Consider the following 21,859-nt stretch of genomic DNA (forward strand, 5'->3'; position numbering starts at 1 on the left):
TTCTCTTATGGTACATTTTAAATAAAGACAAACACTACGTAGTGGTATACCATTTATTTGTGCAAAAATCATGCTGGTTTCTTCAATAAGTAAACATTTTCAAAACTCAGACAGTGACAGTGAGGTTAACTTGCTTTACAGGTCATGTCGAAACATTCGTGACCCACGCTGGCAAAATTAGTTTGAATGATCACAGGCTGAGGCAAAATAAGTGAAAATATTATTTTTCTGTAATTGAGATTTGTGTAAAAATCAATCCACAAAGACACTCTAGTGATCTCAGTAACTAAAATAATCTTAATCTACTTTTTAAATTGAATTTTTCTAATAAGTTTGTTTTCAGAAATAATCATCTCCTGACTGCTGTAGCACTGGGAATTCACCTTGTATTAAGTTAAGCTTGGGGATTCCCTGGTGACAGCACCTCAGACCATTAAATATCAAGCCTTTGAGATGGAGAATTTGAAATTATCTGACTCATTTTGCCAGAACGGCTCACAGATGAGTTTGTTTTGTTAATCCAGCGACAATGGAAAGTGTATTTCCTACAGCATCTGTCGTAAATAAAACGTACCTTCTCCCTGATAGACATTAATAAAAAAAAAAAACCCCGGCATCATCTATGGCACTAACCAGGAAAAAAAAAAATCAAAACCTGATGAGATGGTACAACGAGATATTCAGTGAAAAACAAATCAACATTCTTGTTAATGCAGCAACGATACGTCAAAAATGCCCAGCATGTTGAACACTGATATACGCCTTTCACAATGTCTACATTAAAGCAAACGAACTGCCTCAGTTCCTCTATGACAAAAGGCCACCATGTAGAGCAGGGGTGTCCAATCCTGGTCCTCGAGGGCCACTAGCCTGCATGTTTTAGTTGTTTCTCTGCTTTGACACCTGATTTCAATGACTGAGTGATTAACAGGCGTCTGCAGAAGAGCAGGGAAACGTATCAAACCTGCAGGATAGTGGCCCTCCAGGACCAGGATTGGACACGACTGATGTAGAGCTTTTATAACCTCAGACCAGGTTTTCAAAGGGTTCTTTTGGAAAGTGTTACAAGTTTTTACTCAGTGAATGGATGAAGAAGCATCGGCAGCTGTGAAGTAAAACTAATTCAGTCAAACGAGCCGCAGTTTTTTTCTCTTCATCATACCTTTTCCTGCAGCAGCAACATACAGTCAGGATGTACAGGAGCTTATTCTTAGAGTTGACCTTTTTTAGAAGAAAGAAAATCAGCACTGAGAGCAACAAGTGATGGCTGCTTTAAAAGGGGATGTATTGGGATCACCTTTTCTGTGCTTGGTTTAACTTGGTTTCTATGCGACACACACAAAACACTCAACTTTAGGGCTAATTCTGAACGCTTCTGGAGCAATTTAGATTTCAAAAGGTGAAATATAGGGAAAAAGTCCTTCACATCACAGCTCAAAAACACTGTTCACAGTATCTTTACAGTCTTGCCTTTAACACGTAACATTCAACGCAGTGCAAAAGTCAAAGAAGCAGGTGTGTTTTTAATCTCTTCAGCCATGTCTGGATGCTGCAAGGCAACTTTTGTTGAACATTTTCTAGATCGCTCAGTATCTGTGCTGTGAAAGTAGTCACCCTGACAGATTTCTTTTGTTTCTGCTTTTCCGTCAAGTGTTTTAGATCATAAAGTTAACAAGTACAGATAGAAAATGCAGTTTTTTTTTGATGATTATTTCATTTATTAGGGGGTGGCGGAGCTATCCAAACCAACCTGGCTCTGTGTAAAACAGTGGAGGAATGTTGCTGCTGTGCTTCAGATCATCATCCTGCAGCAGAACCTAAGAGCAGAACTCATGGTCCTGTCAGTCCAGGTCCACTTCTGTCTCCTCAGTTCACAGAATATTTTACCAAAAGTCTCAGGGATCATCAAGATGTTTTTTTTGGCAGATGTGAGACGAGCCTCAGTGTGTCAGCAGTGGTTTTGGTCCTGGAACTCTCCTACAGAGGCCATTTTTGCTGTTTGTCTTTTTCTTATTGTTGAATCATGAACTCTGACCCTAACTCGGACAAGTGAGGTCTGCTGGGTTTAGATGTTCTGGGTTCTTTTTGGACCTCCTGGATGAGACGTTGCTGCGCTCTTAGGAGTCATTTTGGGAAGGTTCACCACTTTACATCGTTTCTCCATTTGTGGATAAAAACTATATGGTTTATTGATTCTTTTTGAAACATCATAGTTGATTTACCAATTACGTTTTCACACAAGGCCAGGTTGGTTCGGAGACCTTTTTGCCTTTTAATAAATATAATCATCATTTGAAAACTGTATTTTGTATTTACTTAGGTTTTCTTTGTCTTATAGTAACATTTGCTGATCTGAAACATTTATGTCTGACAAAAACAGAAGAAATCTGTAAAGGGGTGAATACTTGTTTTTACAACACTATTAACAGTTTTCTTGACAAGAAATCCTCTTATAATACTAAATTTACTGTCAAGTGCAGCTGTAACTGGAAGCCATTTTAATCTTGGTTTTAATGTATAGTTTCTTTCACCCATCAACAGGAGAAATTTTGGTCCTTACAGTGGATTTGTTTAAAACAACAAAGACCTTTAATATCGTAAGCCCTACTTTTTAACCCTCCCAGGCTAAAATTAAGTTTTAGTAACAGGAAAAATCAGATATGTTGTTGCAACGCTGCCTTGAGAGGGTTAAAGGTATAATCTACTGTAATTTATTATACTTCAGCGTAACAAGCAAAACTAGGTTTAATATCCTTTAACTAAACCTAAAGTGGGATATTAATCAGCGATTTAGGATCTGTTTATTTGAACTGAATAAACTTGTGGATCAGCTGCCATCCCCTGATCAGAATCTGAATGATTTTGTGGCAGAAACAGCAAACTGGTCTCTCAGCTCTTTAGACTGACAGCAGGCTGTCATAACATTCCTCTGTGACGAACAATCCAATACGATGTGCTTGTGTGAATAGTTTTAGAAAAGGCTGATATGAACGTGCAGTGAGATTCTTATAAAAGTACAAGAAGATTTTTTGGCCCCAAACTTGAGAAATTTGAATAGAGGAGGTAGGGGCACCACTTCTTTCGTTAGAAGTTCATAGAAAATCACTTCATTTCATATTCTAACCAGTAATCACAGCATCTTTTCTCTTCAAGTCACCCTGAAGGACTGACAGCTTGATTTCAGAAGGCCATCATCCCCTCGTCACGAGTCCTTAGTGTGTGAGATCTGTCTCCACAGCAGAGCTTTCAGGTTGTTGAGGATAAGTGAGTGCTCCATGTTCATCTGTCCAGCATTACCCCTGAGAGCCATGCAGGCGTACAGCTGCCGCTCCAGTTCCTCTCTCATCTCAGAGGGCGCCCCATGCAGCAGGTAGTCCTTCAGTGTGCTGCACGCCTTTGCCAGGTTTGGCTGGACGGTCTCTTCTCTGCACCGTCTCTCCGACAAGTCACACGACGTCCTGCAGTCCGCGCCGTACACGCAGTCAGCGTCCGTCTCGCACTTCAGGGCTCGCATGGTGCGTCTGAACTCGTCCTCGGGAACCACCACGCGTGTGTTGGTCAGACGGAGCTCGTGGCGGTCGGTGTAGCCAAAGTGAGCTGCGGCGAAGTCGCAGATCAGGAAGCTGCCGTAGGTGCCGTGAAAGATGTCCTCCACAAGCTCCAGCAGCCCCATGGAGATTTTCACTTTGCGAGGCCACGATGGTGTGAACCACTGGTCCATGGTGCGCTGCAAACCACCAGGCACCCAGGAAACGAGAGGCCATGGCAGTGAGAACCCATACAGAGGCCCGTAGGGGACCCGCTCCGTCATGTAGAGGTCTCCACAGAAGCCAAGGAGGCGAGGAGTGTGTCCATGGTCCTGGAGCAGCAGACCCAACAGTACCTCAACAAAAAGAATACAAATCTGCGTCACCACAAAATATAAAGGAGAATGTTTAATGCTGAGAAATACAGCTGGCATGAAGGTAACCTGTTAACTAAGGTTCATGAGCACCATATTTCCTCTAATTACAAGACAAGACTTCTTATACCTGGTTCAGTTGTTCAGTATTGATTGTATTTTTATCCCAAGTTCAGCATTAATTTTATTCATCCATCAAACAAGCTGCCCTCCATTTACTTAATTCAATCTCTCAGCTCATCTTTATCCCAGTCCTACTCTTAATTATTTTTGCTTTTAAACTCAGACAAGACAGAGGTTGTTGTCTTTTGGCCTTTAGGATCTTAGGAACAAACTTTACAGCCTTTCACTTCCTCTGGATGGCATTAATCTGGCCTCCAGTTCTAATGTAAAGAACCTTGGTGTTATTTTAGATCACAATGTCATTTATCCCCCACATTAAAAATGTTACCATGACCACTTTCCTCCACCCGCATAATTTCACTAAAATTAGAAATATCTTGTCTCAAAATGATGCAGAAAAGCTGGTCCATGCATTTATCACATCTAGGCTGAACTATTGTAATTCTTTATCATCTGGGTGTCCAAAAAGTATTCAGTTGATCCAAAATGCTGCTGCCAGAGTTTTGATGTGAGTTAGGAGGAGAGATCAGATTTCTCCAGTTTGGCTTCCTGTCAAATTCAGAACAGAATTTAAAATCTTACTTCTAACATACAAAGCTCTCAACAACCAAGCTCCATGTTATGTTCAAGATTTAATTGTTTCATATTTTCGTAACAGTGTTTCTAAAAGTAGAACAGGAGGCAGAACCTTTAGTTCTCAGGCTCATGAAACTTCCAGTTTCTGTCTGTGAGGCTGACATCCTGTCTACTTTTAGGATTAGGCTTAAAACTTTCATTTTTGATCAATCCCATAGTTAGGGTGAGCTATCTCCTGAGCCATCTCATAGTTATGCTGCTGTAGGCTTAGACTGCTGGAGGACAAACTGAGGTGAAGACTCAATTCAATCTGCAATCTTCCTTAAATAACTTACTAATTGGCATTTTATAATATACTGTATGTGACTGTATTGTATATTAGGAACTGAATTGACTGTAATTGGATTTGATTGTGAACCTGATTTTGATTTATTATTGTGACTTGCTTTTTTTTTTATTACCCTGAGGTGACTTTTGCTGTGAATTGGCACAATATAAATAAACTGAATTGAAATCATTCATCTCTTTTTGCAGCTACAAGGGCGAGGAGGACAAGGGTGAGCCCATTTCTGCCGTTTGTATCCTGGATCTCGTTCTTTCAGTCATGATCCACATCTCATGACCATAGGTGAGGATCAGAACATAAATAGACCAGAAAACTACAAGCTTTGCCTTTTGTCTTAGCTCCTTCTTCACCATGATAGACTGGAGAAACACCCTCATAGCTGTGGACAGGGTCCTGATCCTGGTCCATCCTACCATCACTCACGAATGAGACTCCCAGACAGCTGAACTATTCTGCTTGTGGCAAAGACTATTGTTCTACTTCTCCCAATTCTCCTTCATTCTCCTTACAGTTTGTCTCTTTGTTAAACTAGTAAATTCATACTGTGGTGGCACTGTGTTTCCCAAATAACTTGTGAGATACCTCATTCATTTGCAGGAGGGCCCATGCTGAGCGGGCCTCTGGTAATGACACTCGTCCATCTCTGTTGCCGTCTGCAACAGACAGGATCTGGCTTACGAGGCTGCCAAGGTTGGCTTGCTCTCCAAGCTTGGACTGGCAGACAGAGAAAGACAGGACTGGTTTGGATTTTATTAGATCGACATTTTCATTACTTAAACAAATGTTTTCCACCTTGAGGTGATTGAGGACCATCTCTTTGAACTTCTCCACGGAGGTGCCTCTGGTAGGTTTGTCAAACAAAAGGGCTTCTCTTCGTGGCTCTGGTTCGTCTCCCAGCTCGTAGTGCACCACCTCCCCCAGATTACAGCGGATAATCCCACTGTGCTCTCCCCAGCCTCCTGTGTACACCTGACATAAAGCCACAATGCAAAACTAAGAAACATACAACCTTCTGTAGACGTCATCACAATAAGCACAGATGGGAGTTAAACAGGAAGTACACCTGCCTCCTACCTGGTTATTTGTTAGGGTTGACAGACACCTGCCCAGGTAAAGTGTTTCTTTGTCACATAGACTGGTGCAGGCCGAGCCGTCAATGATTCCCCGCCTATATTTATCACACTTGGAAAAAAACAAAACAAAACATTGGATCTTTCTTAGTTACCTAAACAAAATCTGATTATACAGGTTTGGGAAAAGGCAGGTACAAAGTCCTACAAGTCTTTGAAATCTGGGGTTTTACAAATCAGAACATAATGATGAAAACAAACCTCAGATAACAACACATGATATATTAAACTAACATTATTTAATAAATAAATGTGTGTAGAACTGCCTTTAGGAATATAACTTGAAGTAATTGTTTTCTCATGTGGTTGTGGAGGATTTTTGGCCCACTCTTCTTTTCAACATTGCTTCACTTCAATGAACTTTGATGACTTTTGTTTCTGCACAGCTCTCTAAAAGTCTCACTACAGCATTCCAATCAGGTTGGGGTTCTGGACTTTGACTGGACCATTACAACACCTCGATTCCTGTCTTTTTCACCTGTTCTGTTGTAGATCAGCTGCTGTGTTTGGGATCATTGCTCTGTTGCATCATGACCCAGTTTAGTCCAAGCTTCAGCTGTCAGACAGATGTCCTCACATTTGTCTCCAGAATCCTTTGGTCGACAGAGGAGTTCATGGTCGAATCAATGACTGCAAGAAGCCCAAACCATCAGCCCTCCACCACCGTGCTGACAGCTGGAATTAGGTGTTAAAGCTAATATGCTGTGTTTGGTTTTCATCAAACATAGTGCTTGTCATTATAAGCAAAAGGTTTGTTCAGATGTAACCTTTTAAATCCAAGATGTAGAGCCGTGTTCTGGAGGCTTTAACCTGACAGTCTTTCTAAGGGAGCCATACTCGTTCAGTCTCTTTCTATTTGTACTGACATAGTTTAATAATTAACCTGATAATGTTTTCCACTTGTGAATAATCTTCCTCTCTGTAGAATAATGACTCCAAATCATTTGGAAATGACCCTTGACCCTTCCCAGATTGATGGGCAGGAACAGCTGCTTCTCTGACGTTTTGTTGATGTCTTTCCTCCTTGTATTAACACACACCCAGCAAGCTACCAAAACTATCGCTTTTAGGAAAGTTCAGTTAATAAGTAGCACCGGGCAGCTACTGACCCTTTTTTCTTGCATTTATGGCTTATGTTCAGTGAAATAAATAAGTACTCAATGCATCTGAGGTTGTATTTAAATCACTGTAAGACCTTGTGGGTCATTTCTTTTTTACTCTGTAATATGTAAAAGACAGTAACTGAAAAACGATGCAGGAGTAATGTTTAGTTGGATGCAGGCTGACACTCACAATAGCGTTCTTGCACTCGTGTCCTCTGCACAGTTCTGTGTAGGCCGAGTACTGCACATAGAGCACCCAGCTGCCCACGAGCACAGTCAGCCAGGTGAGGAACAGGTACTTCACCCGCACAAAGGAGATCCGAGCCTGTGAAGGTTGAGCATGGTCAAATACAGATCCGAAATATGAAAATCTGAACAGAAACATGGTGACATTAAAACAAAACCCATCCTGTTGCGATTTGTACCATTACCAAACTGCCTGTATGAATATGTTATGGAAGCACAGGACAATCAACCCTGATCACATGTGGTGATGTCTGACTGGTAGGTCATTCTATGCAAAACAATACGCTCATCAAACTGGAGAATGATTTTGAGGCTGGTTACAATAAATCAAATTCCCATCAGAGTCACAGGATGCACTTATCGCATGACTTAAAATACCTCTAGCAGACTTCCTGTTTCTATAAATGCAGCCAGTGAATTCTTCTTCATGATGAGGTCGTTTAGATGAAGTGAGATATAAATACCGAACTCTGGATGCTTCTGTAAAGAAAAGTTTCACCAGAGGAGACTAGAACTATCAAATATTTAAAATGTATAGACACAAAACTGTATTACTTCTATGATTAAAGGTCTAGCATTCTTTAAAGGGATGCATATCGCCCACTGCCTTTTATGCCAGAGTCATTTTCTAGCAAAATGACTGCTGGAGATAGGCACCAGATCCCCCTACGATCTGTTAAGGAAAAAGTGGGTAAAAGAAGAAAACGGATAGATGAATATTATATATTTGATCATATTTATAGTTGTAGTAGTAATAATACAAGCTGACTTCAGAATATTAAAAGCAAACACTTTTATTTTAGAGTTGTGATACCACTGATCATCTATCAATCAATGTTTTTTGCAGCCCCTCATCATCTCATTCCATAATTATTTATGGACAGAGTCGGAGCTACAGCAGTCCCAGAAGAACACCCCGTAGAAACCTTAAGAAGACACAAATAAACATGAAATATTTAGACTGTTTCACTTCTCAAACGTAGAGGCAAGGGCAGGATATCAGAGCTACAAGAGCCAGACAGATGTGTCCTTTGCAGGGCCGCTTTGCCTTTACACAATCTGTCTCCTGAGGACATGAACAAACATACAGTGAGGCCCCCTGAGGGAGCAGGGAGACAAAGAGTGCACTTTAATATCACATGGGACTCCTCAGGCGTCTGAGAAAGAAGTCTGCACAAAAAAAATGTGGCATGAAAAGACCATAAGGAGATAATATGATTACATTAAAAAAACAGGTCAAAAGAAGAGAATGATATTGAGTCATATAAGCATGCTGACACTCTGGTAATCTGTCTCAGCAACAAACACTATGCAACCTCTGAGTTAAAACAGTGAAACCTAAGCAGGACAGTTTAATCCTTAGTTCATCTCTGAGTTCCACTGTGTGTGTGTGTGTGTGTCCACCTTCATGTAAAAAATGTATAAAATCTAATGTTTCAATAGAGAGGAAGAGTAAACACAATAAAGGCCTAACATTCCTTGAAGGACTGCATATCCTTAGTTTTAGACTACCCATCCATCCAGGCATCCATTTTCTTTACCCACTTTTTCCTTTCCAGGTGGGGGTACAGCCAGCAAACTGCACACAAAAAGAGCCCAGCCAGGAACTGAGTCTGTGACCTCCTTGCTGTGAGGCGACAGCTCTAACCACTGAACCACTGTGTCGGCCCCTAGTTATATCCGCCAAGGAGGTTATGTTTTCGATAGTGTTGGTCGGTTTGGTTAGTGGTGATCCAGATCCTCCAATTTTTTAATGACCCTGTGGCTTTGGCGAAGGTTTCCGCTCTCTGAGTGCTTCTAATTCTAGACCAGGGGTTGGCAATTCTGGTCCTGGAGGGCCACTATCCTGCATGTTTTCCTTGTTTCTCTGCTCCAACACACCTGATTCAGTGGTTAAATCACCTCTTCATGTTCTGCAGAAGCCTGTTAATCACCCATTTATTCAAATCAGCTGTGTTGGAGCAGAGAAACAAGTAAAACATGCAGGATAGTGATCCTCAAGGACAGGAATTGCCTACCCTAAGAGAAATAAATATATTATTTATTAATAAATATATTATTTCTCAATGTTGAGAAATAATGAAGCTGTAGCAGTTTTGGTCAAACCTTGAAAATATTGGTATGTGCAGTCTCATGTGATGTCAAGAGATGTCACGCTCAGAGTATGTGTTGTAAATGACTTTCAGCTACTATCACAAACCTTAGCTCAATACCTGTAAACTTGACTTAGTTACAGCCATTTTTGTGTTGCTAATGTTAATTAGTTGTGATGACCATCTTGAATTGGATTGACTCTAGAAGTTAATCAGTTGTGGATATATAGCCAATGATAGCAGTGGTTCTTGAGATATTTTGCTAACAGACAAACAGGGTTGATTTCAACATTTTAAAATTTAAAGCACAAATCTCACACAAAGAGTAGGACTGGGAGAAGGTGCTGTTAATGACGCTTAGCTACTACCACAACACATTTTAGCACAATATTTGTAAAACTGACTAACTTAGCCATTTTTGTGGTTTCTAAGGTCAGTTAGCTGTGGCAGCCATCTTGAATTGGGTTGCAAAATAGTTTTTTTTTTTAAATGTTTAACCAAGATGAGCTGGCAACAGGATCAACAAGCAGTACAGGAAATAAGGTGCAATAAACAGATTACAGAGGGATGACGAGTGCATAGCTAAGCAAAGTTGTATTATTAGAATTATTGAGCAAACTCGGGGGAACCATCTGTCAACAGTTAGATTCAGTTCCCCTCATGAAAGTATTACATTTAGTACAGTTACTGCACCACAAATAAAAATACCTGCAGGATCACTTGTTCTGTGCGCAGCTATGATGAGAGGTTTGGTGATCATCTGAAGCCAACAGGACACTCAGGAGGCTCATGGGAAACAGCTTTTTAAACATAAAAATTATTTTCCTTCAGTATTTAAGAAAAATTTACGAAAAAAACAAAACAAAACTTAAACCCCTTAAATGTTAGTATTCAAAAACCTGCCTAAATCTTATGGACTCTGGCTGGTTTAGCAGTAACTAAATCTGGGAATTGTCTCAAAAGTTATGCAAAAACTTGCAAAGTTATTCAGGTAACCTTGTCAACTTTCTATAAAAACCGACCTTTGGACCGTGCCACATCAGTGTTACACAGAGACACACCTTCATGCTGAAAATAAAAAAAGACCTTTAAACAGATCTCTAGGACTTTTTCTTCAGATATTATAAACAGAAAGTCTGAAATTTAAAAAAGGGGTTGCCGGTTGATCAAATTAAAAAAGAAACTCAGTGACTTGGAAGCAGCTGCTGTATTGATTCAAAACCCTAACAAGTAAACAAACAAGAAACTATTGCAGCGAACATACAGGACTGATGAGGCCCAAACTGTACAGGAACTTTGATCCTTTTTTCTATGATCTCATTAGTAAAATAAACTGCTTCTGCGCGGCGTTGTGTGTGAGAATGCAGCGCCACAGGAAATACTTCAGCAAGCCCAGGATTATGTGATGCCAAGGAGAGAGAGAGACATCGTTCATTTAAATGGACTGACTGTTGTCACGTGGGATTATTCCACCCTGCCTTGGTGCAGACACAAACCTCTTTTTCTGGCACACTTCTTGTACGGAGAAGAGTTGCTGTCTGCAGACAAACAAGTATCCAAAAGTGACGCACAAACAGGATCACTGCTGCCCCAAAAGCCAGCCGAGTGTAAAGAAAACAGCTGTAATCGGCGTGGAAAAGTTTGGGTAGCTTCTTAAAAACGAAGCCGGATGAAATGACCTGAAGGAGTGTTTGACGTCTGAGACAGTGAGTTTAAAAAAGACGTCAGACATCTTGAATCATAATTTTGAGGACAGCAGATTTGCTCTATTTCTCGTGCTTATCTCCTTATACAATCTTTTTGTCTCCTTGTGCATTATTTATTTATTTTATTTTTTTTATTTTTTTATGTCTTCTTATGCTTCCGTTTTTTTTTATGTCTCCGTGTGCTTCATCCGTCCTTCTGCTTTTTCCTCTCCTTTTTGTCTTTTTATACATCCTGTTAGTCATGTTTTGCATCCTGTGACTTTATATCTCTCTATGCGTCCAATTTGTCTATTTGAATTGTTTTGCATTCTTTTTGTCTCCTTATGCATCATTTGTGTCTTTTTATGTCATTTTTGAATTTTGATGACTTCTTATGTTTTCTTTTTATCTTTTTTTTGTCCCATATGCTTTTTCCATCTTTTGACTTTTTTGTCCTTGTGTTTTTTCATCTTCAGTAATTCAACTAACATTGAAAGTTCGGCTATAATTCAACTCACTTTTACCTTTTTCAGATAATCTGAGTAAAGTATTTTAGCACTCAGCATTCAAGCTGCATCTTCACCGAAAACAAACTGTATCACCTGAGGTAGACAAATAACAAAACCTGTGTCTGAGTTCACTGCTTTTCTTTTGTTCTTTTGATAATTAATGTAATATTTCCTCACTGAGCCACTTCCAACAACTACCTGAACCCCACTGAGGAAGCCTGGGGCCTACCATGCAGGGACACTTCTAAAAGTTTTCAAAGGGGTGGCCTGACCAGGGGGGGGGCACTAATAATCTTGGGGTGACACCAAAGAAGGTACCGTATTTTCTGCACCATAAGACGAACCGGATTATAAGGCGCAGTCTCAATTATGGTGTCCATTTCTATACTTAACCCATACATAAGGTGCACCGGATTATAAGGCACATGCTAAAACATGCGTTCTACAAAAAGAAAAAAAAGGTCACGGAAGCAAAACGGTGAGTTTGGTTGAACTTTATTCTACTATGTAGCAATTTTTATCATTCTTCTTCCACAAATCCATCAAAGTCCTCATCTTCTGTCTGAATTGAACAGCTGGGCGATTTTGCCATCAAACATGCCCGGTTCCCTCTCATCATTGTTGGAATCAGTCTTGTTGCCAGGGGGCTGTTCAGCAATGATGCAGACTTTCGCGAAAGCTCGGACAACAGTTAAATCAGATACCTTAGCCCAGACATCCACAATCCATTCACATATGATGGCGTAACTCACCCGGCGCTGCCCCCGATTTAGTAAACGTGTGTTCGCCGTCGGTCATCCATCGCTCCCACGCCACTCACAACTTCACTTTGAACGCACTGTTTACACCAACGTCCAGCGGTTGGAGTTCTTTTTTTAATCCTCCCGGAATGATGGCAAGCTCCGAATTGTATTGTTCTCTGATTGGTTTATCACTGCCAGCGTACGTACCGGTACTGTACACTTTACCGTACGTCCCTGTGTCAGGGACAGATTTTGGTATTCAGTGCACACATAAGGCGCACCGCCGATTTTTGAGAAAATTGAAGGCTTTTAGGTGCGCCTTATAGACCAGAAAATACGGTACCTAGACCTCCAATGGGAACCTGGAACTGAACCAACCCTGGTCACAGTGCAAGTTTTAGATCCCACCCCCTCCATGTAAACAAACAGAACACTGAAGTTGTTACAATCATATTATGTTGTTATCTATTGGCTATTGACAAATACTGCAATAAGGGAGTTAAGGACCATTCTAACAAAAGCGTACCTTTTTTAAACGCTCTTTTCACACAAGTAACAACAGAGAACAAACTCCCTTCACCCCTGTATCTACTCATACCAAACAGGTGGAAGATAAATAAGAAAATAAATAAAGGGGGGAAAAAACATGTCTCACATGTCAGAACATCACTGTGGTGCTCAGTTCAGAATGATCTGACAATCTGTACCTTTAACAGGACAGAAAGAGACTCCAGGTTGTTTCAAATAATCCAGCCTTACCGACCAAAGTCAGCCTGATTTTTACCAGTTTAAGAACAGAAAGGACCTCTCTAATAAAGCTCGTATTTGTAGGTGGAGTTGTAGATTTTAACAGTGTTAGCCTCCTGGTCAGCTACGGTCCTTTTTAGCAAAAGAGAGAGTAAGGGGATTGGACCACACACCAAACAACGTAGTTAAAATATTTGGACTGACATCCTCTTCAGGTACATTAGATAAAGTAAAAAACAAAATAAGATATATTATTAATTGAGAACAGCACAGTGTCCATTCAGCATACTGAACCGTGTCCTCTGTTGTCCTTTTTTTCAGGAGGACTAGCTTTTAACAATTTTATTTTCATTTTTAGATAAGAAAAAAACTGTTCAAAAACATTCTTTATGATTGTAAGGTCCTACTAGTTTCAAATAACTACAGTAAACTAAAAACACAACAAACAAAAGCTCAGGACTCAGAAGGATGTGACTGTCTGACCAAGGGGGTCCCAGTGAATTCATAGGGGAGGCCACAGCCCCCCTCGGCGCACCCTTGGTGGGCGCCCCTGCTCCCCTACCTCTGATCTGAAGAGAGATCAAATCCAGGCATGGATTAACATCGTTCATGCTCCAGTGTTACAGTCTCTCCCAGCGGCAGGCCTGTGTTTTTACGGCATTTCCCCCATTCATCGGGTATGTTTAAGACCCCTCCACTGGAACCGCGAGCCAGGAGCGCGTTCACTGCCAGCTGTCAGTCTGAGTGACAGCCAAAGAAACACAACCACGACTGCTTCCTTTAAATAAAACTGCAGCCTGTTTCTCAGAAACATGGCTCTTACCTGGAAGAAGAAGGACTTTTTCACCCAGACCCGTGGAAGCAGACCCTTCGCCATCGCGAAAATAGATCATCTCAGTGCGCGGGGATCTTTAAAAACACACGGGAACCTTACATCGAGCGACACGAACAGCCAGACAGCACATTATCCGCTCTTTCCGGGGCTGTCTTTACGTGTCGTTGGTGGTAAATCACCTTGATGTTCCACTTCAGCCTTACGCCTGCTCTTCGCAGCAGCAGCTGCTAATTTGCAAAAAAAGATCATGCCTCCTCTCGCTGAAAAAAAGACGTCTGCTCAGGGCGCATGCGCAGATCGTCTATTTTTATTTCTCCCGTTTTCAGGTCGTTCATCACCCGAAGTTGTAGAAATTGCTTTTTAATGTGCAGCGAAATCTTACAAGTCCTCGGCACACAACACTGTTCGGATTTTATGATTAACAGCAAAATGGCAGTAAACTATCCAGGTACGACCAGGCCAAGTTCACAAGAAACGAGCCCATTTCCGCTACATCTTTCAAAATAAAAGCCCCGCTGTAATCGTGTCCGACTTTAAACAGAACTTTCGGTGTTGTGTCGAGCCGTTTCACCACCTGCCTGATATAATGTGCACATTTTGGTGTGGAAAAGAAACAAACAAAACAAACAGGCATACAAAAAAAAAACACACATCAGGTGCACCATGAGGTAACGAGTCAGCTGTATATATTTGACAAATGTTTGAGTTTATTCTTATACTGAAAACAGGGGAAACAATTTTTAATGATAACATTAAGTTTTCGGGATGCGTTTCTCCTGCTATAACGGATGAAAGGGAGAAAATAAAATCAAAACATTTCATTTTTTTCTGAAAATATCATTAAAACAACAGAGTTTAAAGGGATAAACCATAGAGATACTATACAACATTTACAGTCTTGGTACGGATCTCTGTGGGTGCACACATTTCGACACAACACCGGTTCTGAAGTCATTAAAAACTGCCTGCCAAGTGAAAATTGAACAGTTAATTTAAAGGCTGTTCAGGCGAACATTTGGAACTCATGATAAAATGTGTGCTAATGTTTGGAGTCCTTCCTTTTTTCAATGAATATAAATAAGCAATCTGTATTGATCTTCGTTTTTTCATACCAGAGAACGGTTTCAAGACAAAAAGAATAGGGTTCGACCAATGCAAGACAGGCAAAAACCCTTATCCCTCTTTAAGAGGCGGATATTGTGCGCTTAGAAAACGCCCTGCCTCCAATTTCAAATGTTTGAAAACTGGCGAAAGCAGCAGCAACAAGCAGCAGCAGCAGCAGCTTCCCATAATGCACTCCCCGACCATCAGCGGGAAACCAAAATGGCGAACGTGCTGCGGGGAAAAGGAGCCGTTTGTTATTTTCCCTGAGAAGGCACGAGCCCTGTAGCGGTTTCGTGAAACGCGTCCGAAACAACTTCAACTGCGAGCGGAGCGGGAAACGCAGCGTCGCCCCGACAATCCGGCCACTTTGTCCCAGCGGTCATTTTGTATCGGCGGAGGTGACCCAATGAGGTATTGTTGTTATGTTTTCCTCCCGTCGAGGAGGAGGAGGGGGTGTGGGTCCGACGGTCAGCGACCTGGCCGCAGTTCGCTGCTTCTTTCCATTCATGTCGCCATTTTTCTACGCGTTTTCTTTAACGCACACGCTATTTCATCGTGCGAAATAATCCCTCCTGGTGGCGTGTGTCCTCCGGTGGTGGGCTCATGTTCAGTCATTGTCCAAACAAAGGGAGCCCAAGATGGACAGCAGCTTCTGCGAACAATGACGAGGCACATTTGTAGAAATATACCTATACCTACAGCTGTCACGTTTATAATTATGTCAGTGTTCAAGGGGAATTCAGCAGCTTTTTTGCATTCAGTTTTTTTGTGTACGTATGTAGGCTAATATAAATGCTCAGCATGCCTTCATTTAATTACCAATTAACACTAATTATGACTATAGTCACCTGTTGTGTGTCGCTGCTGAAGCGGAAATGGCTTCGCTCATTGTTTTCTAAGCTGCTCTGCTGCCACACAATGCACCTCTGTGTTCATAATCCCATTACTCAGACAGGACTGTGTTACACACAGACATATCTGTATGCAGCTCCATTAGGTCGATGTGAGTTATAAAAATAGACAAATTTGCATTGCTACTTGTGTTAATGGTTATCGCCCGCCGCCCAAGGTGAAAGGGTGATGATGTTTTTGCGAGCGTCTGCCTGTGCGTGTCTGTTAGCGAAGAGGCCCGTCAATCACTGAATGGATACGAGCGAAACTCCCAGAAAGTAATGATTGGATGCACTTCTCCAACTGATGAACTTTTGGAGTCAACCCCATTCAAGATGGCCGCCACAGCTAAGCAAACTTGGCAAACACAAAAGTGGCCATAACTCAGCCGAGAGTCATCTTTAACACATGCTCCGAGCACTAACACGTCTTGCAGTATTGCATGAGATTGTGCTCAATGTAACTTACAAGGTTGGACCAAAACGGCTGCAACTCAGTCTTTTCTCATCAAAACATGATTCTGGTTTAAGACTCTGGCATGAAAGGCAGTGGGTGACATGTGTTCCTTCAAGAAATGCTTTTTAGTTTTTAAACTGTGCATAGTTTTTCAATCATAATGCCTAGAAAATAAATAAAGCTCTGGACCACCTGTATACACCGTGGATTACATAAATATAATCAGTATGTATTGAAAAATTGTTTTATTTAAATTGTAAATGCACGTGTCGTCCCGTTCTGCATCCCCCTCCCTAATTTCTCAGAGACTCTGGGGTTGTGGATCACCCATCTCTCCAGCACAGAGCTCACCCCGAGCAGCAGCAAACGGTGTCCTTGTCGCCCAGTAGACACTCTGCAAGGGGGGAGTATGGAGAAGACGACATGACGGCCCGGTTTACAGAAGGGCAGGACGTGTTAGCCAGGTGGTCAGATGGGCTGTTCTATCTGGGAACGATCACAAAGGTTGGTGCCAACAAATCTACCAAGTGCAACAGCTTCTTTGTCTTTAATATGATCCAACTTGTCCCCCTTTCTTACGATATCTGGAAATGTTGGAGCTCATAATTTGCTTTGAAAGGGGTCCTTTAAGTCTCCTTGATTCTAAATGAACCATGGCAGTGTAGAGTGTGTGGTGCTTTACAGAAGTAGCCTGTCTATTTTTGTTTTGTTATTCAGATAGATCATGAAAAGCAGCGATGCTTTGTTGTTTTTGAGGATCGATCCAAGTCGTGGGTTCTTTGGAAGGATATTCAAACTGGTAAGTTCTTCTAGCTTTAAGGCTCACATTTTTGTGGTTTAGGGGTGTGTGTAACCACTAAATTCTTTACAGCTGTAGATATTTAATATTTACAATTCTAATAATCCAGTGCAGGACATGCAGTTTAAATACTACACTGCTGAATAGTAATTTTGGAAGAATGCTTGTGTGTGAACATGTGCTGATTTGTTAGTGACAGTTAACTGTCCTCTGTATCAGCCCAGTAGCAGCGCAGCGTCTACATGTGGAGATCAGGGCAGGAAAGATAAAGACAGAAGCTGGGGTCGTGTCCACATCTTCATCCAACAGTCCGAGTTTAAAATATGACCAGAACGTCTGTTGGTTAAATGTTAACATGACTTTTGATGTATTTTAAATTAAAATGTTACTGAAATAGAAAATCATGGTGAAGGTCTTTGTGTATTAAACATTGTCTTGTTGTATTTTTATACGCCTGTCCTAAGACATTACGACATGTTATGTCTCCGTCCGTCCATCTCTTTGGGCAGTTTCTTGTCAGAGCTCTAAATTGATAACAATTTAACGTACAATTGTCAAACTGCACAACTGGACACCTCATGGGTCAAGGATGATCTGTATTGATTTCAAGGTCAAAGGTGAACCCTTTGTAAACCTTGCCTGTCCTCCAACTCTAGACAGATATTCAGGGTTGTTTTGTGAGAAAATTCATTTTTTAGATATTGATTACTCTGATAATTTTCTGACGGGTGTATTATGTACTGTTGACGGTTCTCTTCTTAGTAACTGCATAATATTTCGGTACCAGAATCAGGGGCTGCAGGGGCTCAGGGCTCTGTGCCCCGGTCTCATAATTGTGAGGCTGAAGGTTCGAGCCCAGGTTGGGTTAAGAAGGGCGTAAATTGCGCAATTGCCAAGTATTCATGCGAGTTCACTGTGGTGACCCCTGCAGAGGGGAGCAGCCAAAATTAAATTTATTGACCGAAATCAGCTTAAAGTCATGGAAATCTGCAGGTTCTGAATCTTTTGGTCTTCAGTTTTGAAGTCTAACAACAGATTTAAACACTGTCTACATCACTCTGGATAATAATTTAAAGTGATTGCATTTTTTACCTAAATGTTTTGTTTTGTTCCTCCCGAGTTACAAATAAACCCAGTGCAATACCCAAGCCACGTCACTAGATGGGGAGAACAGTCACATTAAAACCATATCAAAATGCAGAGAAGGAACATGATTTGCTTGGCTAAAGATTCTCCCAAGTCTTTAATTTATTTATTTATTGTCTCTATTTGATCCGTTAAAATTTTCCTTCCAGTTATCATCTCTTGCAGCACACAATAAAAGTTAAATGGCGACACGATCAGGATAAAGTGAGACTCTTTATCACATTATAATTTATATGGGTGAATTGTGGTATTTTGCAGAACATAAGTTGTCTTTTCTTGCATTAATTAATTTAAACCTCACAGCAAACAGTTTATCACTGCTTTCAATCATAAGAGTCCCTAAAGTTGTTGGTGGTGCTTGTTTTTTTTCCAAGCTTCCTTTTTTGCAGGTTAGTTGTTGTTTCTGACCACGTCTGTCTCTTTCAGGTGATGAAGATGAACAGGATGATGACGATGATGACATTGTGTGCTCCATATGCCAGGATGAAACTTCAGAAGAACCCAATGAGATTGTCATTTGTGACAAATGTGGACAAGGTACCAAACGCACCTAAGAATAAACATAACACAGCAGTTATTGTGCATTTTAAAGGAATATTTCAGACATTTTAAAGTGGGGGGTTCCATGAATAGATTTATAAACATTTAATTATTACTTAATTAGATATTATATTTACTTTCTGTAGATAGCTCTTTGAACAACCTTAGTTTGGAGAAAGATTGTACTGATGAGCTAACAGCTAAAACTAAAGTGGTTTGCTGCTGTCAATCCAAGCAAGCAAATGCTATATAAAAAAATACACAATTTGTTTTGCTTTTCACATTTATTTTACGTGGATTTCTGAGGTTATTTGTGCACACAAACAGCAGCTGGCTGGAGCACTTCCAGTCAGCCTGAGGTCAGTCCATGCATGAATTTAATAATAGTTCTGCTAAAATAATGGTAGCAATGTGAAGTAGGGCTGTAACTTATGATTATTTTAGTAGTCGACTAATTGGTCAAGTCTTTTTTCTGATTAGTCAACAATTATTTTAATCGGTCTCTTTTTGCTATGGGTGCACCTCCTGTTCTGGGCTCCAGTTCATGTTTTTTACGTCACCTGTTCCAATCTGCTCACCTGTGAACGTAACCCTAATGTCTCTGCAGTAACGTAATCTAACATTCCACGGCAAATTAAATTAATTACCCATGAAACGTAATCAAAAGTAATCAAATGTATTTATCGACGCTTATCATTATGTCCAAATAAACAATATTAATTGACTAAATATCTTACAAGGGACATATTTACATTAGGTAGAGGAGGTTTACTGTTCAGTTGAGCTCTTAATGTTCCCTGGGGACAGGGTTTGGGAGATGGAAAGCTGTGCAGCTACTCCCATTCAATCTGAATATTAACAGATTAGCTAACATAACTGAAGTGGTATTTGCTTAACTGTCTTCCACCTTGTTTAAACTGACATAACATGACTGTATAAACATCACCATTAAAAAGGCCCAACCCGATGCACCAACTTTACTTACTGAAACTTATCAGCAGTGTGTGTTTCCACTCCAGGGTGATTGCAGAGCACTGCAGCAGTGCTGCTGTGGAAAGAGAGCTCTGCTTTGCCCAATCTGCATATAACTTTGTTTTCAGTGAAATGCCCACACAGTTTTGAGTCTCTCTCTTGAATTTTTTCCCTCATTTCCTTCCTCCTCCTCTGTCTGTTTTTCCTTAACTCTGTTGTTCATTTTCACTCTCTCTTCTTCTCCGTCCCCTCCTCCTACGCAAAGTTCTTTTTTGTTAGTAGACTGTGTACAATCTTGGCAAACAAGAACGTCCACATGGTTCTTTATAATTATATTATATATATATTTTTGTAGTCTATTATGTTAACTAATTTTTGCTGTCCTAATATTACGTTTTAGATAATTGTGTTTACATGAACAGCTGTGAAATTTGAAAAATATTTAGGTGTTTTAAGACAGCAGAAATTTGGTCTTGGTTGCTTTCAGACTAGCTATTAGCTAAAACTCCATTAGCCAAACTGAGGCCGTTCATAAAGCTATCTTCAGCAAGTAAGATACTGTTTATAGCCCTGATGCATAATCCCATTTCAAAATGTTTGAAATATCCCTTTACACTGAAGCGCTTCAGATTAAACTGTTGTATGTTTAAAAGTATTTATGTTAAAGGTATTTGGGTATTGATTTTCTTGCAGGGCACTAAATGTGTTGATTGTTCTTCAGGTTACCATCAGATGTGTCACTCCCCCATCATCGACGCCGCTGTCATTGACTCTGATGACAAATGGCTGTGCTCAGAATGTGAACTCATGTCTCTGTCAAAGGTACGCGTTTTATTCTGAATAACAAGGCAATAAACCTTCAGGATAGAATATATAAAGGAAACACAGCCTGATATAATTTCTAACACAACCAGGAATCACCCCACACACCAGATATTATACCAGAATCCTGACACTGCCCACACACAGCAGAAGCCAGTGTTTTTAGTCAGGGCTGAGGCTTTTTACAGAACAGTTTGAGTTTTTGCTCCCATATTAGACTCATATATGTTTTGTTTGTGTTGTTTGCAGAGGGGGAGTTCACACCGGAAGGGGTCATCTGCTAAAGGCTTTTTGCAACACGGGCAGCAGCAGCACATGGAGCTGCGTCTGTCCTTCCCATATGTCCTGGAGGAGCTTGTTTGGGAGCAGGGCCATCAGACCAACATGCAGCAGTGCTACTGCTACTGTGGTGGTCCTGGAGAGTAAGTTATAAGTTATACCTTACTGACTACAACACTCAAGAATCTGAAGAGCAAGTCTCTGTATGTCTCCCAAAAAACACCCCATCTCTTGGATAAAGCTAACATGTGCCTCTTTTTGTCTTTGCAGCTGGTACCTGAAGATGCTGCAGTGCCACAGGTGTCAGCAGTGGTTCCATGAAGCTTGTCTCCATTGCTTACAGATGCCCATGCTCTACGGAGATAGGTGCAGACAATTACCGCTAAAATGTCACAGCACATTATATGTTTACCTTTTGTTATTGAAATGATTTCTGATTGGCTGCCACTTCAGCACAGATTTTATCTGACATGAGACTGAGTGGATTTTTTTTTTTACCTCAAAAATGTAGGCATTCTTATATTCTCTCAGCCAGCGTGTCTGTCAATGCTTCAGGATTTTGTTTTCTCTCAAGTCCTCCCAGAGTGCAGAGTTCACATCCAAACTTCCATCATATCTGAGCTCAGAATTTTCTCTTCTTTTAAAACTTGTCATATATCCCATATACAGGTGCTGGTCATAAAATTAGAATATCATGAAAAAGTAGATTGATTTCAGTAATTCCATTTAAAAAGTGAAACTTGTATATTATATTCATACATTACATACAAACTCATATATTTCAAATGTTTATTTCGTTTAATTTTGATGATT

At 40.7% G+C, this 21,859-nt stretch overlaps 2 protein-coding genes across 3 annotated transcripts in view; one reads left to right on the forward strand and one right to left on the reverse strand.

Annotated features, from left to right (window-relative positions):
- Positions 1-39: 39 nt before the first annotated feature.
- On the reverse strand, positions 40-15,207 carry dipk1aa (divergent protein kinase domain 1Aa). 2 transcript variants are annotated; one of them, XM_017430790.3, is made up of 6 exons: positions 14,026-15,207; positions 7,370-7,504; positions 6,021-6,128; positions 5,739-5,915; positions 5,529-5,660; positions 40-3,883 (listed from the first exon to the last, which is right to left on the reverse strand). In XM_017430790.3, the coding sequence occupies exons 1-6, from the start codon at positions 14,077-14,079 to the stop codon at positions 3,203-3,205; spliced, it is 1,287 nt and encodes a 428-aa protein (XP_017286279.1). In that variant the 5' UTR covers positions 14,080-15,207; the 3' UTR covers positions 40-3,202. The 2 variants fall into 2 exon arrangements, with proteins under 2 accessions (XP_017286279.1, XP_037837956.1); XM_037982028.1 differs by having other exon boundaries at positions 5,529-5,915.
- Positions 15,208-15,336: 129 nt separating this feature from the next.
- The window catches only part of mtf2 (metal response element binding transcription factor 2), a 15,992-nt gene continuing 9,469 nt past the window's right edge, over positions 15,337-21,859 (forward strand). Inside the window, exons 1-7 of the mRNA XM_017430759.3 lie at positions 15,337-15,552; positions 16,794-16,992; positions 17,206-17,287; positions 18,860-18,970; positions 20,667-20,767; positions 21,017-21,189; positions 21,317-21,412. Of these exons, the coding sequence (XP_017286248.1) occupies positions 15,548-15,552; positions 16,794-16,992; positions 17,206-17,287; positions 18,860-18,970; positions 20,667-20,767; positions 21,017-21,189; positions 21,317-21,412 (767 nt within the window). The 5' untranslated portion in view covers positions 15,337-15,547. The remainder of the gene's footprint in view (positions 15,553-16,793; positions 16,993-17,205; positions 17,288-18,859; positions 18,971-20,666; positions 20,768-21,016; positions 21,190-21,316; positions 21,413-21,859) is intronic.

The sequence above is a fragment of the Kryptolebias marmoratus genome, linkage group LG20 (genome assembly GCF_001649575.2).
Source record: "Kryptolebias marmoratus isolate JLee-2015 linkage group LG20, ASM164957v2, whole genome shotgun sequence".
Taxonomy (NCBI): Eukaryota; Metazoa; Chordata; class Actinopteri; order Cyprinodontiformes; family Rivulidae; genus Kryptolebias; species Kryptolebias marmoratus.

Coding starts and splice junctions, on each gene's coding strand:
- dipk1aa (XM_037982028.1), bottom strand. CDS start 14,079: ATGGCGAAGGGTCTGCTTCCACGGGTCTGGGTGAAAAAGTCCTTCTTC. Junction 7,505..14,025: donor AAAAGTCCTTCTTCTTCCAG/GTAAGAGCCATG, acceptor CAACCTTCACAG/GCTCGGATCTCCTTTGTGCG. Junction 6,129..7,369: donor ACGAGTGCAAGAACGCTATT/GTGAGTGTCAGC, acceptor TTTTTTTCCAAG/TGTGATAAATATAGGCGGGG.